Raw genomic sequence first — 22,932 nt, 5'->3', positions numbered from 1 at the left:
GATCTTTGGAGCTCATCTGGTCCAACCCCCTGCCCAAAGCAGGGCTGACTTCAGGGTTGACTCAGGCTGCTGAGGGCTTTGTGCAGTTGAGTTTTAAATATCTCCAAGGCTGAAGAGTCCACAACCTCCCTGGGCAACCTGCGCCAGGTGTTTTCACCACTTACACTGTGAAAAGCATTTTCTTTATATCCAACCAGCACTTTCCTTGCTGCAGCTCGTGACATCTGGCTGAGATGCTTTACGTTGCACAACACAAATGTTCTCATGAAGTGCCTCAAAGCAAAAGGGGTTTTTGTCATAGTTCAAAGGCATTAATTGCTTATATATATGAAAGGCAGTATTATCGCTGCTGAAAGGAGCTCTCACTGTGGCTTTGTGCATTACAGCATACTTCAGCTAGTTTTTTTCCTCCAGGGCTAATCAGTGATAAGTGTAAATGCTTCTGATCTCTAAGACAACTAGTTCAGGCTTATCTCAGGTATCTCTATAGCTTTAAAACTCCTAATACAAAGTAATTTGTCCGAGACTATTTGAAAGGTTAATGCAATTAGAAGTCTGGTATCTAAAAGTTTTTAACAAAATACTAAGAGGGAGCTAGAAGAATTTTTCATACTGTGAACTACAAAAATATTTAGTATAGGTGGTGTTTTCTTCTAATTGTAGGATTTCGGTGCTAATGACAGGCTATTTTATTCCTCATTGTGGATACTTTTTTAAGAAAAGAATTGAAATTATCTTATCATCCAGTCTTTCTAAGATTTATCAAGACATAAATGAAATAAAATGATGCCTATAGTAAGAAACAGGCTGTTAAAATAATGAAGCACATTGCCTAAAAGAAAAAAAAGAATGCCACAGCTAAATTTTCAGGGGAAAGAGAAGAGTTTTGTGGCTTTGAGGATATTTAATAGATGACAGAAATTGTCCAGTGTTCCGTGGTAGTACAGAGCCACACTCTCATAGCTTGAGTGGGGGCATGGGGGATAGTGAGACATGCCCAGTCCACAATGAATACCAGAGTTGTTTTAAAGTGTCATTAGGTGGCCACTTTGTGAAAATATGTCTCAGAAAAACTATTTTTGTCAGGAAACCTGTGTATCAAGTTGGCTGTTTTAAGCCTTACCTTTTTTTTTGTTATTACTTTGTTTCTCCTCCCATATAATGCCACTAAACATGAAAAAGAACTATTCACGCAAAATTTGCATTCTGAAATTAATGTTTTAAATAGTTCATCCAGGAAAAACAAGCAAATAAGAGAGGTCAAGAGAAATCGTTGGACCAGTTGATTAAGAGACAGGTTTCAATTCCTTGTCTCTTCTGCATGGCTTTCCTGGCTGATTTTGCTCAAGTTGCCTGAAGCTCAGAGATTAGAGGGCAGGTACAGGGGTGACAGATACTGCTGAACCCAGGTCTTGGTTTGCCTGGCTGCATCTGAGATAACCTGCTGAGTATGAGCCAGCGTCAGCAAGGTTTAATTGGCTGCAAATGCTTCCTTCTAACTCATAGCTCCCATCATTTGCTTTGTCTATAGTGCCCTGTTAGTCAGTCTGGTCTTTTCCACAACTACCATCTGGGCAGGGCATATGGGAAAGTTGGACTTCTTTTAGGCGAGAGTCTCAGGTCACTCTCTGGGGAAATTACCAACTGGCAGACTTCTGTAATCATCCTGCTGGTATCTGAGAACACTTGCTTCCTTTTAAGGCTTTTACTTTACAATAAAAATTTGTTTTGCTTAAAAAGAGTACATTTGTTGGTTTCCACATGGAACAGAAATCATGGTGAAACCCTGACCATATTAATGTATTCAATTATAACGAAATACCAGACAGTCTGACCTAAATTGACATAAATAAATGAATCTGTATTAGTCTCTTTTAATCTGATAAAGTTTATCCATTATACATATCATCCATAATAAATTTATTTATCTTCCACCATTGTATCTCAGTCCTAAAGAAGACACAAAACTAAAGTGAAGTTCTCATTGGTGAACTTCATCCTTTTTCATATCAAGAAATACATTGTACTGCATATTGCTTTAACAGAGTAATTCCGAAAGTGGGATCCCCAGACTTCTGTGGGGTCTGGCCTTAAGGTAGAGGGCTGTATTTTAAATGGAAAGAAATCGTGCTGGGGATGGGAGTCCATGCAGCAATGCATGTTTTCAGTATGCAAAAGATCTACCATAGTGTGCTCTTCACATTTGCTGTGGAGAAGACCTGGCATCAGGTAGCATAGGAAGGGATGAGTATGCAGTGTGCAACACAGTATATGTCTGTGTTGTTGCCCATCTTTTTTTTGTTGCTTTCTTTTCCTTTTGAAGAGTTGAGTTTCTTAGGAAGAAATGTATGTAGGGAGCTGGATGAGAAATAAAAGGACTGGAAAATTGAGTCAATGCTAGAGGGGCCAATGGTGTGAGAAAGTTTGGGAACACCACTGATAATGTATAACACATGCCACTTTAAGGTAAGAGCTTATAGGAGTAAAACCTTACAATAAGCAAAGAAAGCAACTTTCATGCAGCTAACTGTAATGCTAAATTGTTACCTCCAAACTCACAGAAATCGGACTGCAGAGATACAGCTGTTTTTCATGGCAGCTGTTTAACTGACCTAAGTGGCAAAATTTTACTTCAGCCTGTGAAGCAACAGCAACCCATCATGGATGTAGGAGGTCAGATGTCCCTGTGGTGATTTGGACTGGACAGCAGTTGTTTCTGGGTTTTTGGACCTTCTGCCCCATATTCCACAGCTCTTTCATTCCAAAACTTTTAGCCCAATCATTAGCTAATTTTGTTAGCTAGTGAAATCATTAGCTAACAAAAACCATGTTAGAAAAATAACTTAAGTGAAAGTAGAGTAGTCATCATTAGCTTAGTAAGTTTGTCTCAGTAATATCCTAGAGCAATGTATTCCCCTGTTTAATGATACACAGGCTGAAAAACATTCACTTTCATTGTTTTGAAATGGGTACATCTTGTTAATTTTTACCCTAATTTATTTTTGTGCTGCTACAAAGACTAATAAATCAATGAACCTCATCCTGTCTTTGCTCTGCCAGTTTTTTAAGCTAGCTGTTTTACTACCACTCTTACCATCAATGGTCAGTCATGCTCTTCTGTAAAACCACTTGCAAAACATCTTACGTTCTAGAGGCTACATTTTGACAAATTGCATTCAGGAGTTGTCTGATTAAGTGACTCTTTGGCCTCTTCCTTCTCTTTCAAGGTCTGCATACCTGCAATATTGCCATCATTTTTAGAAGCTCTACCTGCTATGCAAAACTGTTATCAAGAATGGAATGCCTAAATTACATGGTTTCTAACTTTCATTGCATGAATTTTTCAATCTTGTAACTTGCAGTATGGAGAAAAAAATTACTTTTATCATGGTTTTGTGTTACCTTGTTTTCATTATATACTGCATAGGGGTATGGGAAGTGAATAGGTTGTCAGAGTACTGAGTCCCAAAAAATTTATCAGTGGGCATAAACATTTTAGAGGGAATTGGGAGCTGATCCTTGGTTTTGCTTCAGTCTGTGCTCTGTATCAGCAGGCCAATGAAATGCACAGTTAACACCTACGTGAAGGCAGATTACTTCATATAGAGAAGTTTGCTGCTATCACTTATTGTCACTGCATCTATTCTGGTGAGAGCTGGTGTGCCAGCAGTAGGCATAAAAGTCTTCAGTCAGCTTCCCTTTATCTTTAAGGTGATACAGGTGACTTTTTAGTCCTCCGTATTTTATTTTACTTTTATGTAAGATGAGTTGGATTTTCTTCTTTGGTCTGGGACAAGCAGCTTTGCTGAAGGGCTAGTGGGCCATTTGGAATTACTTTTTTTTTTTACAAAGATCCCGAGTTAGTAGCTTGATGAACAGATGTAGCACATGCATAATACGCTGGCAGGCAGCAGGGTTTTCCTCATACGATCAAAACACTTCCATTCATCAGATAGGCCTTTTCTTTAGCAGTTCTTGCCCTGTTAGGGCTTGTCACATGGACAGCATATGGGAAAAAATATCACTGCTACTTTTATATTTAGTGCCACCATTATCTCTGGCTTTCAGTTTTGTTGTCACAGGTAGTCAGCTGTAGTTTAGAACTTTATTTTCTTCTGATAATCTGTTGTTTCAATTGTTTTTCATCTTCTCTAGTAAATCAGTTATCTTTTCTCTCTCCAAGGCAGTCTCTCCTTGTTGCATGCTTTTGGCAAGCCAAAATCTTTGGCTAGTTCTTTGCTGTCACCTTGAGTCCAACGTAAATATTATATGTTTTTCAGACTTCATTTGTGATGTGAATGTGATGTGAACTCTGATACCAGACTTGTTATTTTGGCATATTACCACTATATATTCTCTGTCTGGATATTGTCACCACTGGATGTGGTTTTACTGACCAAACATGAATGACTTCCTCTAAGCTGGTAGCCCTGTGCTCCCTGTGTTTCTGTCCATTAGTGACAGCTCCTTCTAGCCTATGATTCATTTCAACCTAAAAGCAGCTTTTTACTTTTCACCAAGCAACTCTCACTCTGAAAGTATCTTTTCTTTCTGTTGATTATAAAGAGAGATTAGGGTGATGGCTTGACTGCAGATGTCCACACTGTAGTGAGGTTAAAGCGAGATAAATCTCACACCTTCTGTCCAAAAAGGAGCAGTTTCTGCAGTGCCTCTCAGCATCTCTTTCCTGTTCTCTCCTCTGTTGTTACGTGCCATTGAAGCATTCCGTAAAGCCACCCAAACCTGCTTTTTAAGCAGCGTGGCTCAGCCACACAAAACCTATTTGTATCCTCTTGTTCAAGCTTAAAGTGAGTTTCTTTGATTTACTCCTAAAGTGAATTAAGCTAAATTGAGTTAAAGCTGCTTGTAATTCTGCCTGGGTCTGCAAGCAGAAGTACAGCAGTGTTGTGACTCATCCACCTGAAATTTGCACCTTCCCTTCATTTGTTGTCCTGCCCAGCCTTCGGTCATTCGGGAGTGCTCAGTGTTTTAACAAGTCTGGCCTCTGGCAGATCACATGCTTGAACTGAATACTGATATATTGTAGTTCAAGCCATAATGATTAATAACTCGTTTTCTTCTCTCTGATACAGATTTGGTACTACACAAACAACATCTTTAGTGAAGCTGGGATCAATCATGAAACAATCCCCTATGTTACTCTAAGTACTGGTGCTGTTGAGACTGTGGCTGCTGTTTTTTCTGTAAGTATGGTTATAAAAATCCATTAACATGCTTGATATTTAAATGACTGATTTTATTTCCTTATACAGGTTAAAATATAAACACAATAGTATATTGAGGATTAAGTGTAATGATTGATAGAGCAATTGAAAATATTATTTCTAGGTTTAATCCTAAAACCACTTTTGTGGCTTGGGACTTTTTTTTAAGAAGATGCTCTCTAGTTTTAGTTGCATAAAAGGAGCATAAAAAGTTGATATATCCTGAGGTGCTTTGTATGAGTGAAGAGGAAGAAGGCAGGAACAGCAAGGCCCGAAGTATATTAAGTGATAACTCATAAATTATTTCACCTGGTAGAACGACTTTACCTGGTAGCAGTTTATTCACATCGCAGAGTCTTCTTGTGTGCCTGCTGGGAAGCAGGCAGTATTGCTGGAGAAAGCTCAGGCATAGTACAGCTACGTGTGTTCAGTGTGGCTCACAGAAATAGCCATATGTCTTAGTGGGCACGTTTTAATGACACATTTTCTATAGCAGCTTACGAACAGCGAGGAAAATTCTTCAGCCATTTAAAAATATGGGAGTAAATATTTGTAACCCAGCTTGTTGGAAAAGCAGGCCAGCATGCTAGAATAAGGTTGTCCCATGTTGTGTTAAATCCTGCTATGTCATTCACCGAGGGCAAGCAGGCATCCTTTCATAACACGTGAGCTCCTGAGTAGGTCATGTACCTTTGCTGTGCATTGAACATAAAGGAAGTTGTTAATAGAAAAAATTATCCATGCACATTTTTTTCTTTCCAATTTCAAAATGGAAAAGTTGACTAGGAAGAAAAATATACACTAAATGAGCTAACTAAACCTGAAAGTTTTAGTAGGTGAATACACCACTAATTGCTAAAGGAAATACATTTCTGTTTGCACTGCAATAAATAAGAAACAATGGGAGAGGTCTTTGGAATGGAAAGTTGCAAACAAGTAAATACTCTTCCTTCTTTGTTAGAATTTTTCCTTATCTTCCTATATTCTATACCAACTCTATTTGCACAATACTGGACACACCAGACAAGCATTTTTAAATGTCAGAAGAATGGTTTTGGCAAAAAAAATCCTTTCCAGTGGCAGAGCAACTGCTTATGACCTATAAAATGCTAAACTAAATCCAGCTATCAAGTATATTTTGTTATAGTCTAGGACATAAGGACTCTCAAAGGTCACAAAGATCTTCTTCTGATCTTTGTAAATTTCCACAAATCTATTTTTGGGTAAACCATCTTATTTTTTGTCTTTAATTAAAGGGACATTCTTTTTAATAGGTGGAAATAGTGAAGTATGGAAATCCCTACCTCTTACAATTTCTTCTTTGTGATACTGCAGAAATGCTTCTTTGTTTAAGATACATGTAAAAATAATAATGATAATTCTGCCAGTGATGTAAGTGAAGAATACACCTCTTTTTTGTGGAAACAGATGAAAATTACATGGAGATGATTCCATGATATTAAAGCCATTCTATAAATAGGGTCTGTCATCTTTTCAGTTCCTTCTGTGCTATGAGTTTGTGGGGCTTATTCAGAGCACACTGTTCATAGATAATGAGGTGGCTGTGTCTGCTTTGGTTCCTGATATGTGTGGTAACTTTTTTTATGCCCGAGGAGTGTTTTTAATACTTCTTCTGTTTAAGCTACTTGCTGTGCCCCTGGAAGTATTGGATGTATTGATATCTCTGCTCCCTTCAAATTTGCTCTTTCAGTTGAAGAGAAGTGCTGCTTTGTAGCCTTAGTTTTATTTCCATAATCTTCATAAATGTTTCATTGTTGCTGTTTAAAGGAGCAACAACATGAATTTGGTTTTTCAATTGAAGATTTTGCAGCCTCTCATTTCTACAAGTAGCTTCCTCTAAATTTTTTTCATGCCTAGAACTAAGGATGGGGAATTTCCTCCCACTCCCAATGTCTCAGCTGCTCTTTTTGCCCCTTTTTTTTTTTTTTTAAATATATTTGGCAGCATTAAATATTAAGTCGGGTGCATATGTCTTATGTACTACTCAGAGGGAAGAAGCAGGAGAAAGCAAGGGGAGAACTTAATTTTCCTGGTATTTTTTAATATGTTGTGCATGCTAGCAGAAACCAGATTTTACTAACAATAAATTCCAGGATTTCAGTAGATTCTCTTATCAGTAATAGAAGTAGAGTTTTTGTCCTTGTAAATGAAATAGCTATTGAAGAGGACCACAATGAAATCCTGTACCATCTCCGATCATTGTGCATGTGTTAGGTGGTCGTGAGACTCTCTGCCTCAGTAAGAATACTTGAGGTTCATCCATTGATGAGCCCCATATGAATGCTAAAGGAAAAGATTGAAATAAATATATTTCACAGAGAAGCAAAGTAATATTTAGGAGATAAAATATCATTCAAACTTTGAAAGTTTCCCTTTAATGTGTATCCTGGGAGCAGCAGCATAATAGTAATAATGTTGATGTGGTCCTTGAGGAAAGGCTAACAATGTTCCATCCTTTTTATAGCTCTCTCTTGCCTCAGATCACTTGATATGACTGCTAGTAGCATGCTTTGCCTACAGCTCCATCCTTCTTCCTCTCGAGCAAAAGCCACATAAACAAGACATTGAAAAAAGAAACACGCGCATCATAATTTTCCTGTCATTTATATAATTTGGCTGCAACTCCTGCTTACACCATCACTTCCTAGTTTACTTCATGAAATGCCTGTGTTGTAGGCATTGCATACTTTGTAGGCATTGCATACCATTGCATACTTGGTGCCCTGGCTTCTCCCTGGGGAGATGATATAAATGTTATGTATGTTTTTCAGTTAATTGTAGACTTCTCCACCCATTGTACTGAACACAGATTCAGTTTAGAGGACTGGCTAGACAAACTACTTTTTAATGAGAGAGCCCATTAATTTCACTTTGCTTCTGAAGAATTTTGGTATCTCTGGAATGAAATACTGAATAGATTTCTTCCTCATAGACGTGTCTCAGCAGTAAGTTATCTAACCTGATGCTGTGCTTTGAAGCAGGATGGAATATACCTCAATAATTTCCTGGCAAATATGTGTTTATTAGAAGTCTGTTCTTTAAATTCTACAGTAAGGGGACCCCACAAACTTAGTTATTCTTTAGTAAGACTGGTTACTGTGGCATTTTTGTAATTTTTATTAATTGAGGTTAATTTAATTTAATTGTAGTCTTACTCTTAGTGGACAGAAAGAACGATTTGCCAGTGCCTTTCTTTGACAAGGCAACAGGCTGAATGGAAAGGGAGACAGAAGTAAGTATGTGAAAAGATTCCTCCCCCCTCCATGAAACCAGCACAGAACAAAAGGGAATGTTATTCAAATTAAGCATCCCACATCCAATTTTGCCATCTGTGGCAACACATTTGTTCTTTATATAATGTTCACACAAAGAGACTAGCTATGACTATATTGAGAAGATTATGCCTTAAGCATTTCCCATAAGGTGATGCATCAAGGTGTTACTAATGTGCCTTCCAAAGCCTGTGACAGAGGCAAGCCTTGCAAAGCCTGGAATGATTTAAAACATAATTTGGTAGTAGACCACAAAAGAATATAGGAAATCCTTTGCAGTATCACACAGAATTCAAGGAAGCCAGCTTTCTTAGATGAGATGATGTTATTGTGCTTTGGGATGTCATGAGAAAGGGCTCTTAAACTTGTTCTGTGTCTTTTAATGTTAATAGATCCTAACACACAAGAAGGGATTCCCTGCTTAGGGCATGGCACATCTTAAAACAAGGGTACTCCAGACACTTCAGTAAGTGTCCTCATGCCTAAACATTTCCTCCGTGATATCCAAAGGGTAATGCAAAATATCTCCATTGAAACTCTGTGGCTCCACTGGGGTCAGAACAGAATGAAATACGTTGCAGTGACAGCCAGTTGTAGCAAGTGGAAAAAATGGGGTGACAAATACTTTCAGCTCGAGGGTTCTTAGGAATTTTTGCTATAATCTGATTTTTAGTAAGACACTTAATTCAGTCCCATGTGACATAGTTTGCACTAGGTCAGAAACAGCCTTCACCTACCCATAATCCCCACTAGACTGTAAGTAGAGAAGAGTGCAAGAATGGGGCAAACATGGCATTTTCCCCTTTTGCTCTCCTCACCCTGACAAGCTGTTGCTCAAGGAGTACCAGAATTAGAAGGTACTTGGTCTTCAATAGCCTTGATAGATTTTTTTCTTTGAATTTATCTAGTTACTTTTCAACTTTCGTATGTTTTTACAACCCACAGAATCCCAAAGCAGTGAATTTCACAGTTTAACTACATATTGTATGAAAAAGTCCCTCATGTTGAGATTAGAGAATACAAGATACAGTAGGTGTGGGCTGGATGAAATGATAACAGTGTGGATGCTCAGCTAACTGCAAAACTATTCTTAGCAAGTAGCAATCAACACTTCACTGTCATACAAAGAAATATCAAGTGAGATTCTGTGGTGGTTTTCCCTGGGTCAATTAATCATAAAAATATCCATTAATAATATGGGAGAGGTAACAAAGAGCCTTTTATAATCGACTATGTCATCCAAACTCTCCAAAGGGATAAACTGAAAAGTATTTGCAAGAACGATGGAAGATTATAAGAAATCAGACATGTGGCCTGAAATTGGTAAGATGAAATTCAGCAAGGAAAGGTACCCAGTACTGCACTTTGGGAATGAAAAAGTCGTATGCACAAATACAATATGTCATGTGGAACTGTGTCAAAAGGCTTACTGAAGTCAAAATCTATCATGTTTTTCATTTTCTATCTATCAACTCAGCTTCCTCTCCAACAGTGAAAGAAATCGCACCGATCTGCACTGAGCAAATCTCTTTTGACTGTTCATATCACCTTACTCTCCTCTAGCTGCTGTCAGACTGTTTGATCGGTTAATAATTCATCCTAATGTTTTGGGGGAGGGTGAAAGCCAGACCTCGTCTTCCTTCTCCTTGAGTAGCAGAAGATAGGTGCTCCATCTGCCCAGATCCAGTGCTCTCAGACATTGCCATCAACTCACAAGATTTCTGGGATTTTCATTAATCATCATTATGAAAGCCTCATTTTAGCTAATAAATTGTGAGGTGAAAAGATAGTCTTTAGTCAATATGCTACTGCATATTTTTTGGGGAAAAAGTTACCTGGCACCAAAGACCATTAATTTTATCCAAGAGAAATATTTATGCAGCTCATCATCTATCATTTTAAGAAGCCATAAATAGTTGCCTACATGAGCAAACAGTTGGCTTCCAAAATTGCCTACCACACTAATTTGTTTGGCCGATATAAAATTTCAGTTGCATGAATTTTTAGATGATTTACATATGCTTTGCTCAGTCCTACAAAAGCAATGCTAAGTATGTCTAATAAGTGAAATCCCAAAAAATACTCGGTGATTCATTTGGAATATAAGATACTGAATTCTTTTAGATGCCGGGAGTCACTAATTACTCCCTAGTCACAAATTCATCCTCATTTCAGATCTCAAATGTAAATGTGTGCAATCTTTATGGAGCAAATTTGTAAGTGGAAAAATACTGATTTATGTCACTATATTGGGCAAAATTAAATCAGAAAGAATCAGCAGTACAAAAAAGAGATACTGACCGAGCAGCTTCCCAGACCGTGGTATTTGTCGACGGTCAGAGTGTATGTGGGCACATTTTCACTGCAGGGTGAATCGCAGAGTGTGACTGTTAACACATGCTAACTTAATCCACAAGTGGTCAATGGGATTGTTTTTAGATAAAAACATTATTCCTTCTTAATAATTTTATTACACTTGGACTCTTGGATAGACAAAGATTACCCGTGTTGAAGTAACCATGTAGTGCCTTCCAGGAGAAAAAGTCTCCTTATGAAGGTCTACCTTACAACACCACTCCTAAGACCCAAGATACAGTGGGTTAGAGACTGCATTTATGTAGTACAAATCCTTCTGCAGGATACATTCAGAAATTGAAAGTTTTAAAGACGTATCTCTTGCTTTTGAGTATTAAAAAAAAAATTGGGTTTGAGTAGCTTTTTTTTCCCCAATCTATTCAAGATGATCTGCATCAGGGCATTCAAATACCATCATTAGAAAATAAAGCACCAACCATGGTAATCTGGGACAGATCAAGATCAAGATCTAGTCTAGCTTTTATAACATGAACCTGACGCAAGACAAAACTTAATGCTTTTAACAAATAAATCATCAACAGAAGGAGCTTTGCTTCAAAAATATCTACAATTTACTACAGGGACATAATAGGAATAAGATAGTGGGGTTTTTTGGTGCTGCCCTAAGGGCTGTTCCCAGGCACTGCTGAAGTGAAAGTAGCCAACTAGAGGGAATCCCTGCATGGGCTATGTCTTGGTCATGCTGGTCCATCAGGCACTGAAGCAAGAGGAGACCCTCTTTTGTGAATGGAAAATTTCACTGCCAAGTGAAGTTGATTAAGGATGCTTTACTGCAGAATAGCTCAGACTGAGCTTAGAAACTTAGCAATCAGTTCCACCCTTTGCTGATAGTAATCCCTAGCCTGGTAACTACAGAAGATGTGTAGGATCTTATCGTGTCATGGAATTAACACAGATACAGGCAAACTGATGTGAGAGCCAGGGTAGGCACAGATTTATTTAAAGCTTGTGCTTATGTGGTCAAACTTGGTGCTAGGCATCTAAATTCCAATTTAGGTATTTAAATAAAACCTGTTTCTTTTACAACTGTATAAATCATACAGTAGGTAAATGGATATACATAAAAATATGAATCAAAAAAACAATTTGTAACCCTCAGTCCAGTCTTCTGTTCCTCTCCTTTTCCCAGATGCAAGATACTACACATAATGTGTCATAAATAGACCTGACAGCAATATAAATATGATTATCCATTTTAATCGTCCTATTTAAAATGGAAATAACACAGTTAGCTTGTCACATTAAGTCTGAGTCTAGACGTACAGTCTTATTCAGACCTATATCCAAAATATATGAGAAAAAAGTGTGGCTACTGTTGACGTTAGCATATAGATCAAACTTCTTTAAAGAGCTGAGACATCAAGAAAATCTAATAGGATTTTCTTAGTATAATTTAGGGCCAGGAAATAAGTAGGGAGTAGTATTCCGTGACCTCCCATTTGGGCTGTAGAACTCGCTTACACATTCATTTTATCCAGAGAAGCTTGTCTGACCTTTTTTAATGCACTGTGCTTTCGTTATGTCAGCCCGGGTATCTGTGGCTGACTCAAGTGAAAAGATTGACATTTGCTTTTTTAACTTTATTCACAAGTGTTTCCTGCCAGACAAAAGTAAGTTGTGTGAATTGTTAACTTAGTTTGCATATCAGTTGCCTTATTATCACCAAACGATTGTCTTGGGAGAATTTTGGTTGCAATTTTTTTTTTTACACATTTTCAGTAATTTCAGCTGTGTTAATTACCATGACTGGGTATAGGCTTTTACAAATGAATGTTTATGATCACACATAAATAAGTATCAGCCCACACAATTTGGCAAATAACTCAGTGTGCTATCACAGAAAACAGTTATAAGATTCTTTTTTTGACGGTACTTGAGCATATACTCAATTTCTTGTTATTTCATTTACTCTACCATATAGTATATTTTGACTTGTTACAGGTCTTCAATAGGTAACAGTTACCAGCGCATAGCAGTGGAGCATTCAGATCTATAAATACTTGAAAACTGGTGAATCATCTTCCACTTCTTATGAGTTATAAGCATCTTAGCGGGTTTTGCAAGTTAACAAGTTTTGGATTTGTATAATCATAACTAAAAATGAAATTGTCTGTTTATAACCTCAAAACCAGCATTTTTTTCACCAGGGAAACTTGCCATTACATTAGAAGACATGTTAGAACTTTCTTTTCAAGTGTTTGCTGAAACTTCAGAGTTTATCTGAGCTTTTTTTTCCCATCAAGAAAAGGGAAACAAACAGTTCAGCAGAGAAATTTGAGGTACTGATGTATTGTCATAAGTTTTCTTAAGAAATCCTCAAAAATAAATCACATTTTAGTTCGAAATACTGTAGACCTAAACAGCTTGATGGACTGGCTATTGAAGCGCTTAAACAATTCAAAAAACGCTTTTGGTCTTGATGAAAGATGGTGCCTCCTGAGAGGCTTTTCTGTTGTGGATTGGCTCCCAGTTGAACAACTTTGATCTGCCAATGGGCCCTGGGATGCTTCTGCATTGCCTCCTGACCAGCAAAGCCACAGACCCATGTGTTTCCAAGCACACATGCTGCCTTTCCCAAGACCACAGCTTTATAATTTATAACCAGGTAGGGAGCATGGTTTTGATTGTTGTGCTTGGCCTTTCATGAGCTTGATTCTGTGTAGTACCCTATTGCAGCAGAGACTGGTGTGCCTCGTTTGAATCTGTGCCATAAGCAGATGTGTTTTGTTGGGTTGGAGCTGGTGATACAAGAGGTAGGTCATGCATTTGAACAAATTAGAGGTGTCCTTAGCTTTAAAATGGAAGTAAGCATTTATCTCACCATAACTATGCAAGTTAATCATGTCTAATTGAGAAGCCTTCTGAGTCTGTATTTCCTAGATTTATTAGTGTTGTCAGTGATATGATAACTTCATATCAACTTTGGAAATGATTGCACAATTCCCAGCAATTCTGGTACATCATAGCGTCCCTGTGAATAAGGACAAAATGGCTGCTTATTTTTTCCAGTGGACAAAGTTGGTCCATTCCATAAATCACAAGAAATGTCACCAAGAATTGTAACTGTAAATTCTTTGGGGCAGAAACTGCAGGGAGCGCCCAGAAGCTGAAGCATTCAAGTTCCTCATTGCTACTGTATTAAATAAATAGCAATGATGAATGCTTGGGAAACCTGGCATCAGCTCAGGGAAAAGAATGACTGCATATGGATTTGCTTTATTTCTTCCTGAATTGTCTCTGAATAAAAAAGAATTTAAATGTATTAGAAACTATTATTCTTTTCTGTAAAAAGGATATGGAGCCTGCAGATCTGCTGTAACTGTATCTGTGCTTGGCTGCTCTCAGTTAAAACTGGGAGTTCCTCACCAGCCCACCTAGATTTGCCCAAATATGTCCAGACTACTTATTCTCAATGCAAGTAGGCACAAGTGCATACAGACACCTTTTTGGAGAACTTAGTCCAAACTGTCCTCCCTTACCAGGGTTTGCTTTTCTTTGAGCTTTATGACCAGAAACCATCTAGCACTTTTTTTCCCATGTTTTGCTCTGTATGAGAGCCATCTATGAACTTTCTTCCCTCTAAGAGAAACATTCATCCCTTACCCTATTTTTATACAAAACCCACCAGCTGATGTAACACCAAGTTTGTTTAATCACAACCACCAATCTAGAATTGAAAAAATAGGGAAAAAATTGAAAAATAAGGGAAATTCCCTGGCATGTCAAATTACATGAAGAGCATCTATTGCTGAACATGTAATTCATATCAAATTACACGTGAAGCATCTATTGCAGAAGTCTCCATCTTCTTACGGACCCATCAGATAACTTTTCCTCCCTCATAGCCATAAAAAATGTCTCTTGGTTAAGTGTATGTGTGGCCACATGTGTTTGCAAGATGGATTCATTAATCATAGTGGAAAATACTTGGCCTCTTATAGAGGTTTTGACAGTGCAGCAGTTGCAGTTTTGGAACATTTGGACCCCATGAGCACAATGTGAAATGTTAATAACATCAGTGCAGGTCTATTTTAAACGTGGCTCTGAAATAAATTCTATTATGGAAGCTGTGGAAATTGTCAAAATGAATATATTTCCTCATTTAAAGAAATAAAAACAGCTAAAGCTCGCCCCAGAGCTGCTTTCCATGTTCTGCAGCATCACGGCGTACATCTCCGGTGTGGAAGTTCAGCTCAGCAGGGTGCAGGGTTAGTGTGTTTTGAAGCCTGTGCTAAAATCTGCTGGTGAACCTGATGCTGTGGGAGAAGTGCTTGACATGCAAGGCGTTTCTTCCCTGGGTGACTTTGTACTTTCCTTTAACACATTTCTTCTAGATGCTTACAGTGGAACGGTGTGCATCGTCTCCCAGAATTAAGGGTATTGCTCCAGATCTCATTTTAGTGGCTCGTTTTATCTTTTGGTTGAGGGAGGTGTGAAAGGGGGATTTCAGTCTCCAGTAAATAACGATGTGGTAAACAGTTGTGTGATGCTGACTTCAGGTTATTTGAAGCGATACATTTCAGGCTTCATGAAATTGTTTTATCCTTCTCATAAGAAAGCCAATTGTAATTAGCAATTACAGTAATTATCAACAGGAATAGTAGATTAGATCTTATGACCTAAAATATATATATTAGCTTATTTTAATGAGTCAGACTAGCAAAGAAAATACAGTTCCATCTTACAGCTTTTCAAGAATCTCTTCATTGTGTTCTGTTCTAGGAGATAAGTATTCAGATTTTGTGATTGCTTTTAATGAAGTTGATTTATCTTCAGGTGTTAAATATAAATTCAAAATGTATGTGAGTGCACAAGTATCAGTTACAATCCCTTGTCTGAGCAAAGTTTTCTGATGGATGGATTTGTTTTATCTGGCTATTCCAATTACATTAACTATCCTAGATCATGACTAAATGTTTTTTCTGTGTTTGGACAAAAAAGAAATTAAAAATAAATTTTAGATTAATAAAAAAGTATTTAACCTATGTTAAAAAGTTTTTAAGCTTAAATTTTAAGCTTAAATTCAGAGAGATGTTGAAATTAAGAAATAGTCAGAATGTTTGAACTGTTTGACATTTAAAAATTACATATTTTAAGAACATTATTATAGGCATTTGGTGCAAATTTGTAAGCAGTTCAACCAATGTAGAGTTATTTCTCCCCTAAAAGATCCTTATTTTACTATTAAATTGTTATGGAAGAAGTTTAATGTAGTAGTAACTTTGAAATCTACCATGCTAACAGTATTAAACAGTAACAGTTGCGCATCTTTCTTATCAATATTATCATATTTGTTCTATAGGAGGAAATCCAGGCATAAGACTATTAACAAGTACTGGTTTTGATGGTTTCCCACTTTTTTCAGTGGTTTTAAATAAGGATGCTATGCTGACTTGTTTTTGCAAAGAGGTTGAATTATATAAACATAATTGTGAACACAATTACAAACACATCATAGCTGATGAATAGTACAAAATCAACGCTCATGCTTTTATTTTTGGTGCTCACATTTACTAGGAGAACATATTACATGGTCTGAGTTTTTCAGTGCTTTATCAAGAAAGTCAAATGCCACTTTTTGTTTTCCAGGGCTTAGTTATTGAACGGCTGGGACGCAGGCCTCTTCTCATTGGGGGTTTTGGGTTGATGGTTGTCTTCTTCGCAGTACTTACCGTCTCTCTGACTTTACAGGTAACACTACAGTCACTACATATTTTTACTCTCTCTTTTGCCTATTTTAAACACCAGGTGCTCAATACCTGTTTGCCTCGGAATTCCTACATAAGCCAGTCCTTTTAATCAGTTTGACATAAGGATTTGAAGGTCTCTTCTGTTTCTTTGTGAATCTGTTGGTTTCAATGGACTATGGTTAGCCATAGCAGCTTTTGCATTAAAAAGCCAAAGGGGCTTTGTCACATTCAGTCTCCTTAATTCAAAGATTCCTGCATATCATGAACTATTATGAAGACAATTTTACCCATCGTTGGGTAAAGAGTTTACCCATAGTCCGTAGTTTTATCTTTGTTTGTAATGCAGTCTTTTTGAGATTTCTTTTGTACTTTGTATGTCATTCTTATTCTTAGGCTTGGATTTTTTTTTCCTGTAGTGAAAAATTCCCACGTTTGCTCTTTCTTTCAAGTTACATTTCTGATGTTTTATCGAAAATATCAAGACTTAGCCTTTGCAGAACATCTGCACTTAAGTTCTCAGATGTTATTAGCAGTGAGTTCTCCAGCTATTTCAAATGATCGGAGGAGGATTATTAAACTAATCTAAATACTGACCCTGAGCCATTTTTCCTTGTTTAGCTTCCATTTTCATAATGATGCAGTTTCTTTCTGTTCCTGAAGGCTTTTGAGAAGTAAAACTGACAGTCTGCAATGGCATGGTTTTGGGTGGTCTTTCATCAAGTTGTTTTTCTGCTGTTGTTGATTCCTGTGTCTTGCCATTCATTTGACTTTCAAATCTTGTTCCTTGGTTGAAGAGAGTCAGTAAGTCGGTTTGACTAGCAGGTATATGCCACACCATTGCACAGTTTTATTTGACTTACCTGCATGTACAGCACAATAAAGCTTTACTTCACATACCTGTCATGACAATGATAAGGCAGTTCTCCAGAAGAGAGATGTTATTGCAAGTAAACAGTAAAAAATTCTCTTCCAAATCTTTTAAAACCCAGTCTGATCTATGAGGACCTTCAGCTATTGTAAATCTCTGAAGTTTGAGTGCCTTCCAGTTTTAGTTCCTTTCAGAAGTGTGTCAATCTGTTAAGTATGAGAGATCAGGTATTGCTTCGAACAAAGGACCAAGGGTACAAATAGGCTTGATCTTAGGGGAATTTGTATCTGTTCTGGTTTTGCACCTTCTCTCAGTGCCTTTAGAAACCTTGGATCTGAGTTCCAATGAGAACTCCAAAATTATTCCATTTACAATTCCATTAAAGAACCATTTACAGTTTGTTCTCTTTTCCCTGTACCTGTTGTTTGCACATGTGGCCCTCTTTGTCTGCAAAATCAGATTATGGCTAATATCCCTGGATTGTGGCTTTCACGTGCTTTGCTAAGGTTCAGATACAGTTGTCCTACCGAAAGGCAGCCTGTCGTGTCTAGACTTCAGCACAGCCTTTAACTGGGGAACTTTGAAGCTCTATGGGCCATCATAGTTGCCCCTTTTTAAACATGGCTGAAATACGTGAGGAGGATGGAGGCGCTGAAGCTGTTTAATGGAAAGAAAAACTCTTTTCCGGGATGGCCTGAACTTTAGCACAAGAAGTTGTAAACTTCCAGAGTTGTGACTTCTGTGGTGCAAGAGCTTGTCTAGTGTTTCTCTACAGGGAGTCCACAGAGACCAAGACCTTTAATACAAGTCATCTAATAAAGTTCTACAGAAGTACTGTGATTTTCTAAAGTAATCCTAGACTAAATTCTGAAATAGAAAAAGAATCGTGAAAACCACTATCTATTATCTGTGATTTTTTTAATATTGGTACGTACAATATACTTACCATGAATGTCTTTTATCTACCCAGAAAACCGTGCATTGGCTTCCTTACCTCAGTATATTTTGCATCCTTGCAATCATTGCATCGTTCTGCATTGGACCAGGTATGTCTATATTTTTTCATGTTTCTTTGTACATCAAAGCCCAGGTATGTTTGCATTGGCACTATGTTAACAAATTGCTTGTAGGAGCTTCACTTTACCCTTATCTGATGACCACAAGGGATCTAAGACAGTAAAAGGTGATAGCAACACAAAGTGATAGCAGTATTCTCAATAAAAACCCACGTACACATGCATTCCCACTTAGCTGCCAGCATAATTGAGAACTAGTGCCTAAATTGCAATCAGTACCAAATTAAAATGTTGGCTATTATTGTAGGATTGCTATGATTTTGTAAACCTGCAAAAAACACTCAGACTGGAAGCTGAGTGTTTTATTTATCAATGCTTGAGTTAGCAGTTCAATGCCAGTAGGATGCAAATTGGACACTAGTGGAGGAAGGGGACGGTTGTGTGTGGTTCCTTTCTTTTCTTCCTTTCCAAAGACAGAGAACTGCTGTGCAAGACGGTTTACACGTACTCTCCTTAGGAAGATGTTGGAAAAGGTAGATGTCCTGATGGTGGAGCTGCTTCTTGTCTGGCAGTTCTTTACTGACTGCATACGTTTCAAATCTGATGCCCTCAGGTAACTGTTTTTGTAGGTTGTAATGAGTTTATCAGATCTATTTCCCCAGCCCAGTTTTGATTACTTAGAGGTGGATACAACTTTATAGAAAATCCAGTATTCCCTGGTTGTAATTTTTGTATTTTATTTGCTTTAACAAAGAACATGTTTAAGGTATAAAGTAATAAAGACAGACCTTTCTCAGAAGTGTAGAATGAAAGGACAAGAGCAACAGTCAAGTCTCAACAAGGGCAATTCTGAATGGATAGAAGAGGAAAGATTTTACACTGAGAGTGGTTAAGTACTGGAAGACATTGCTCAAAGAGGCCTTTAAATCTCCATCCTTGGAGCTATTCAAAACTGGACAAGTTCATGAACGACTGGCCCTGATTTGACCAGAAGCTGAACTCCAGAAGTCCCTTCCAACCTAATTTATCCTGTGATTCTGATTGCATCATGTCCTTGGAAAATGCATTTTAATAGATTTGCATAACATGCAAATGCTTACCTGAGTGTAGTATTTCTCTAAACGGTGTTGCTCTAGCCTTCAGATACTCGATTAGAATCGGATCCTGCAGTTATCAAATAATGAAATATTAACAAAAATTATTTGCAGATGGATAAAGAGGAATTTAATACAAATTCAGTACACGTACAGAATAAGATGTCAAAACAGTGCTTAAATTTTCAAAGATTCTCTTACAAACTGTTCTCCACAAAAGTGGAAAAAATCAGCTGCTTTTTAGGAGTTTTTGCACAGGTATTCTGCTGCAAACCTGAAAGCAAGAATTCTGTTCCCCTGAGTTCTCAGGTTTTTTCATGCACCATTTATTGCCTCTTTTTCTTTATAAAGAGTTTGACATTAAACATTAATCGACTGTTTATACATCTTCATCCCTGAAGTGATCTAATTAATTGATTGTGGTTTATTTCGTGAAAGAAAGAGTTGCTGATGTTTCGTGTGACTAATGAAACATGGCTGTAATGCTGTGGATCATCTTTTGGAAAAGCTGAGGAAAAATTATGCTGCTTTAGAGGAAAATGGGGAGAAAGATCAAAATATTCCTTTTCCCTTTGCTTCTGGGGATATAGTTTGTTACTAATCTCTGTGCTTGTTCCTTTGCATATGGTAGCTGACTGGAAAAAAGGAGTCAAACAGGCTTGACTAGGGTCACTAATGCACCTAATGTTGGACTGTAGGTGGCCTATGAACACTGTTCTTCCTCACCTCCAGCTCTTCTTGCAAGGCAAATAGTGCAAACAATCTTGCAATCTCTTTGTCCTTCGTAAGGACAAATCTCAGGTTCAGCTAAGTCCCTAGTATTGCAGACATGTGTTTCTTAGACTGAGATATTTTTTTAAAAGAAGAATTCTGTGGAATAGAGCTGCTCCTGGCATTTTGAATACCTAAGGAAAGTCAAATGTTGACTTGAAACTTCTTGAAAACTTCCCTTCCAGTGTTCAAGTAGCTCAAACAATTTAAGTAAGCACAGCTGCTTGCATACATCTACCTTTGTTTTTTATAAAAAACTCCATTGAAACAAATTGTAATTTTTTTCCATATTACAGACGTGTTCTACTGATTGTTAGAACTTGCAGATCAATATGTTCTTACATGTTGTATTTTCAGCATATTAAGATTAACCCTCTACATTTCTCCTTCACCTCACCATTCTTCAGAATGGATTCTGGTTTTCTTCACTTAGCTTCTTTCCTTTTATCGATGCTGTTCAGGATTTTTTATTGTACTTTGCATTCTCTTTGGAGCAGTGTCTGCAGATACATGCAAGACAAACAGCTTTTGTTTGATATTACTGACTTGCTTTATACGGAAGTTCTTTAAAATTAAATCTTTTGTGCTTCTCATTGTGCTCACTGCTTTTAAAGCCAAAGAACATTAATACTGTACCAGTAGCTACCTAGTTGGCCTCTCCACCTTTCCTGCGGATGTTCACACATTTGTAATACCTGACGATAGTGGGAATATCTCAGTAGCATTGAACATTGCTTTGCTTTTTATGAAAATTTTGTTAATTGACACTTCTGTTGAGAAGAAGTTGCAAAGAATCATATTCTGATTCCTGTGTAAATCAATAGCAATATTTTAGCTGACTTCAATGGGGCCAGATTTATCTTCATTGAAACTTTTCTGTTCTATTTAGTGGAGCTTAGGAGATCTAAACTACTTGGGTACCTCTTAGCTGGGAGCAGTTCTCTTTCAGAATATGAAAGCAACTTCCATTGTTAGCCATGTTTTAAAGTGTATGAATGAGAAGAGAGCATATATATTTTTTTCTGAACAGATAAAGTATTACCAAAAAATGAGACTTCCACCGCTTTTTGTATCACAAGGCACAACTTCAATATTTGAGTGCAATTACCATGTCAAGTTTTACTTCCACCCCCCAACTCCCAGTACAGGAAAGACATCAATAAGCTGGGGCAAGTCCACTGGGGAGTCACCAAGTCAGGGACAGGAGCCCTGTGAGAAGGGGCTGGGTGAGCTGGACTTGTTCAGCCTGGAGAAGAGACAGCTTTGGGGGCACCTAAGAGCAGCCCCAGTACCTATGAGGAGGGTGTTGCGATGGCAGAGCCAGGCTCCTGGGAACGCCTCAGAGACAAAAGGCATATGTTGAAACAAGAAAGATGCAGAGTGACTATAAGGAAAAGCTTTTTGCTTATAGACAGTCAAGCAGGCTACCAAGGATTTTGAGTCCTTGATTACTACACAAAGATCAAAATTGAATAGTTTGTACTTCTGCTTTTTTATTTTGGAACACTGTAGTCCAGTGGGAAATCTGTATTTCTGAATCTTCCTAGATAGGGCAAGTGCTACTCGCTAGCAATTACTGACTGATTTAAAATTGGCTTTGTTTTGTTCAAAACTATATTGTGACAGTTATACTAAGATACCCTGTATGTGACAGATATGGCATATACATGTATATATCATACATATACTAAGGAACTAAGTTTTTTCTCAGGGAACTGTGCAATGCCAGTGGAGAATCACGGTACACAAAAACATAATTGCTTTTAATGGGAAAGTCACTGCTGAAAATTAACCTGATCTTTCATTTCCTACTAATGTTAGAGTTTTAGCAAGAGGAAGTAAGTAGGAAAGAACACATTTTTGAACACATCTCCAATGCAGTGGCTGTTAGAGAGTGTCTAGAGAAAAGTATGAGCAGGGCAAGCAGGTGAGACACTTTTCCAGAACCAGTACACATTTTTTTCAGCTTAGGGTCTTCCTGAGACGTAGTTTCCAAGATTTTCATAGTCTTCCATGAATTTGTTCATTCTCTGCCTGAAACTGTGCAAAATTTTAGCATCCTTTAGCAAATAAATCTATATGTCTACCACCTCTCCTGTGCATGAAGACATCCTTTGTTCTGCTTTGTGTGATGCCCTTTAGGTCTTGCATTGGAAGAAGTGGAACAATTGATCCCCTTCCTCCCTCTTCAAGTTTCTTGTGGTCTTGTAGGCTTTTACCTTATCATCTCAGATTTTTCTAGACTGAATGGCTATTTCTTACTGCTTTCTTCTCAGTGATATTTTATGACAGCCCTTTAGCAGGAAAATTTCACACTTCAATATCTAGTATTCTTTTGCAGCAGTCTGGTAGTTTAACAAGACAAGGCAGAAGTTTAGGAATAACTTTCCCACCTTTCTGGTCAGTAAAAGGGTTTTTCCCCAAGAAAATCAATGCATACTCTTTATTAAGTTGCAGATTTTTAATGTTTTTAGCCTTTTGTAGAAGGCTGAGTGTCATTTGTTTGTATTGGTTAAAAAGGTACTATTGTCATGGTATTACTAACGCTTAATATCTTATTTAATTCCTTCTGTAGTTATTGAGAGCATTTCAGCATTCT

General features: G+C 37.6%; 1 protein-coding gene across 1 annotated transcript in view; it reads left to right on the top strand.

Annotated features, from left to right (window-relative positions):
- SLC2A9 (solute carrier family 2 member 9) overlaps nt 1–22,932 on the top strand; it is a 108,247-nt gene that overhangs the window by 48,646 nt on the left and 36,669 nt on the right. The window contains exons 8-10 of the mRNA XM_072861840.1: nt 5,094–5,204; nt 16,484–16,585; nt 18,423–18,498. Coding sequence (XP_072717941.1) covers nt 5,094–5,204; nt 16,484–16,585; nt 18,423–18,498 — 289 coding nt within the window. The remainder of the gene's footprint in view (nt 1–5,093; nt 5,205–16,483; nt 16,586–18,422; nt 18,499–22,932) is intronic.

This window comes from Ciconia boyciana, chromosome 5, assembly GCF_034638445.1.
Source record: "Ciconia boyciana chromosome 5, ASM3463844v1, whole genome shotgun sequence".
Lineage (NCBI taxonomy): Eukaryota > Metazoa > Chordata > Aves > Ciconiiformes > Ciconiidae > Ciconia > Ciconia boyciana.
The sequence above is the reverse complement of the archived record's forward strand: the minus strand, read 5'-3'. Positions and strand labels throughout refer to the sequence as shown.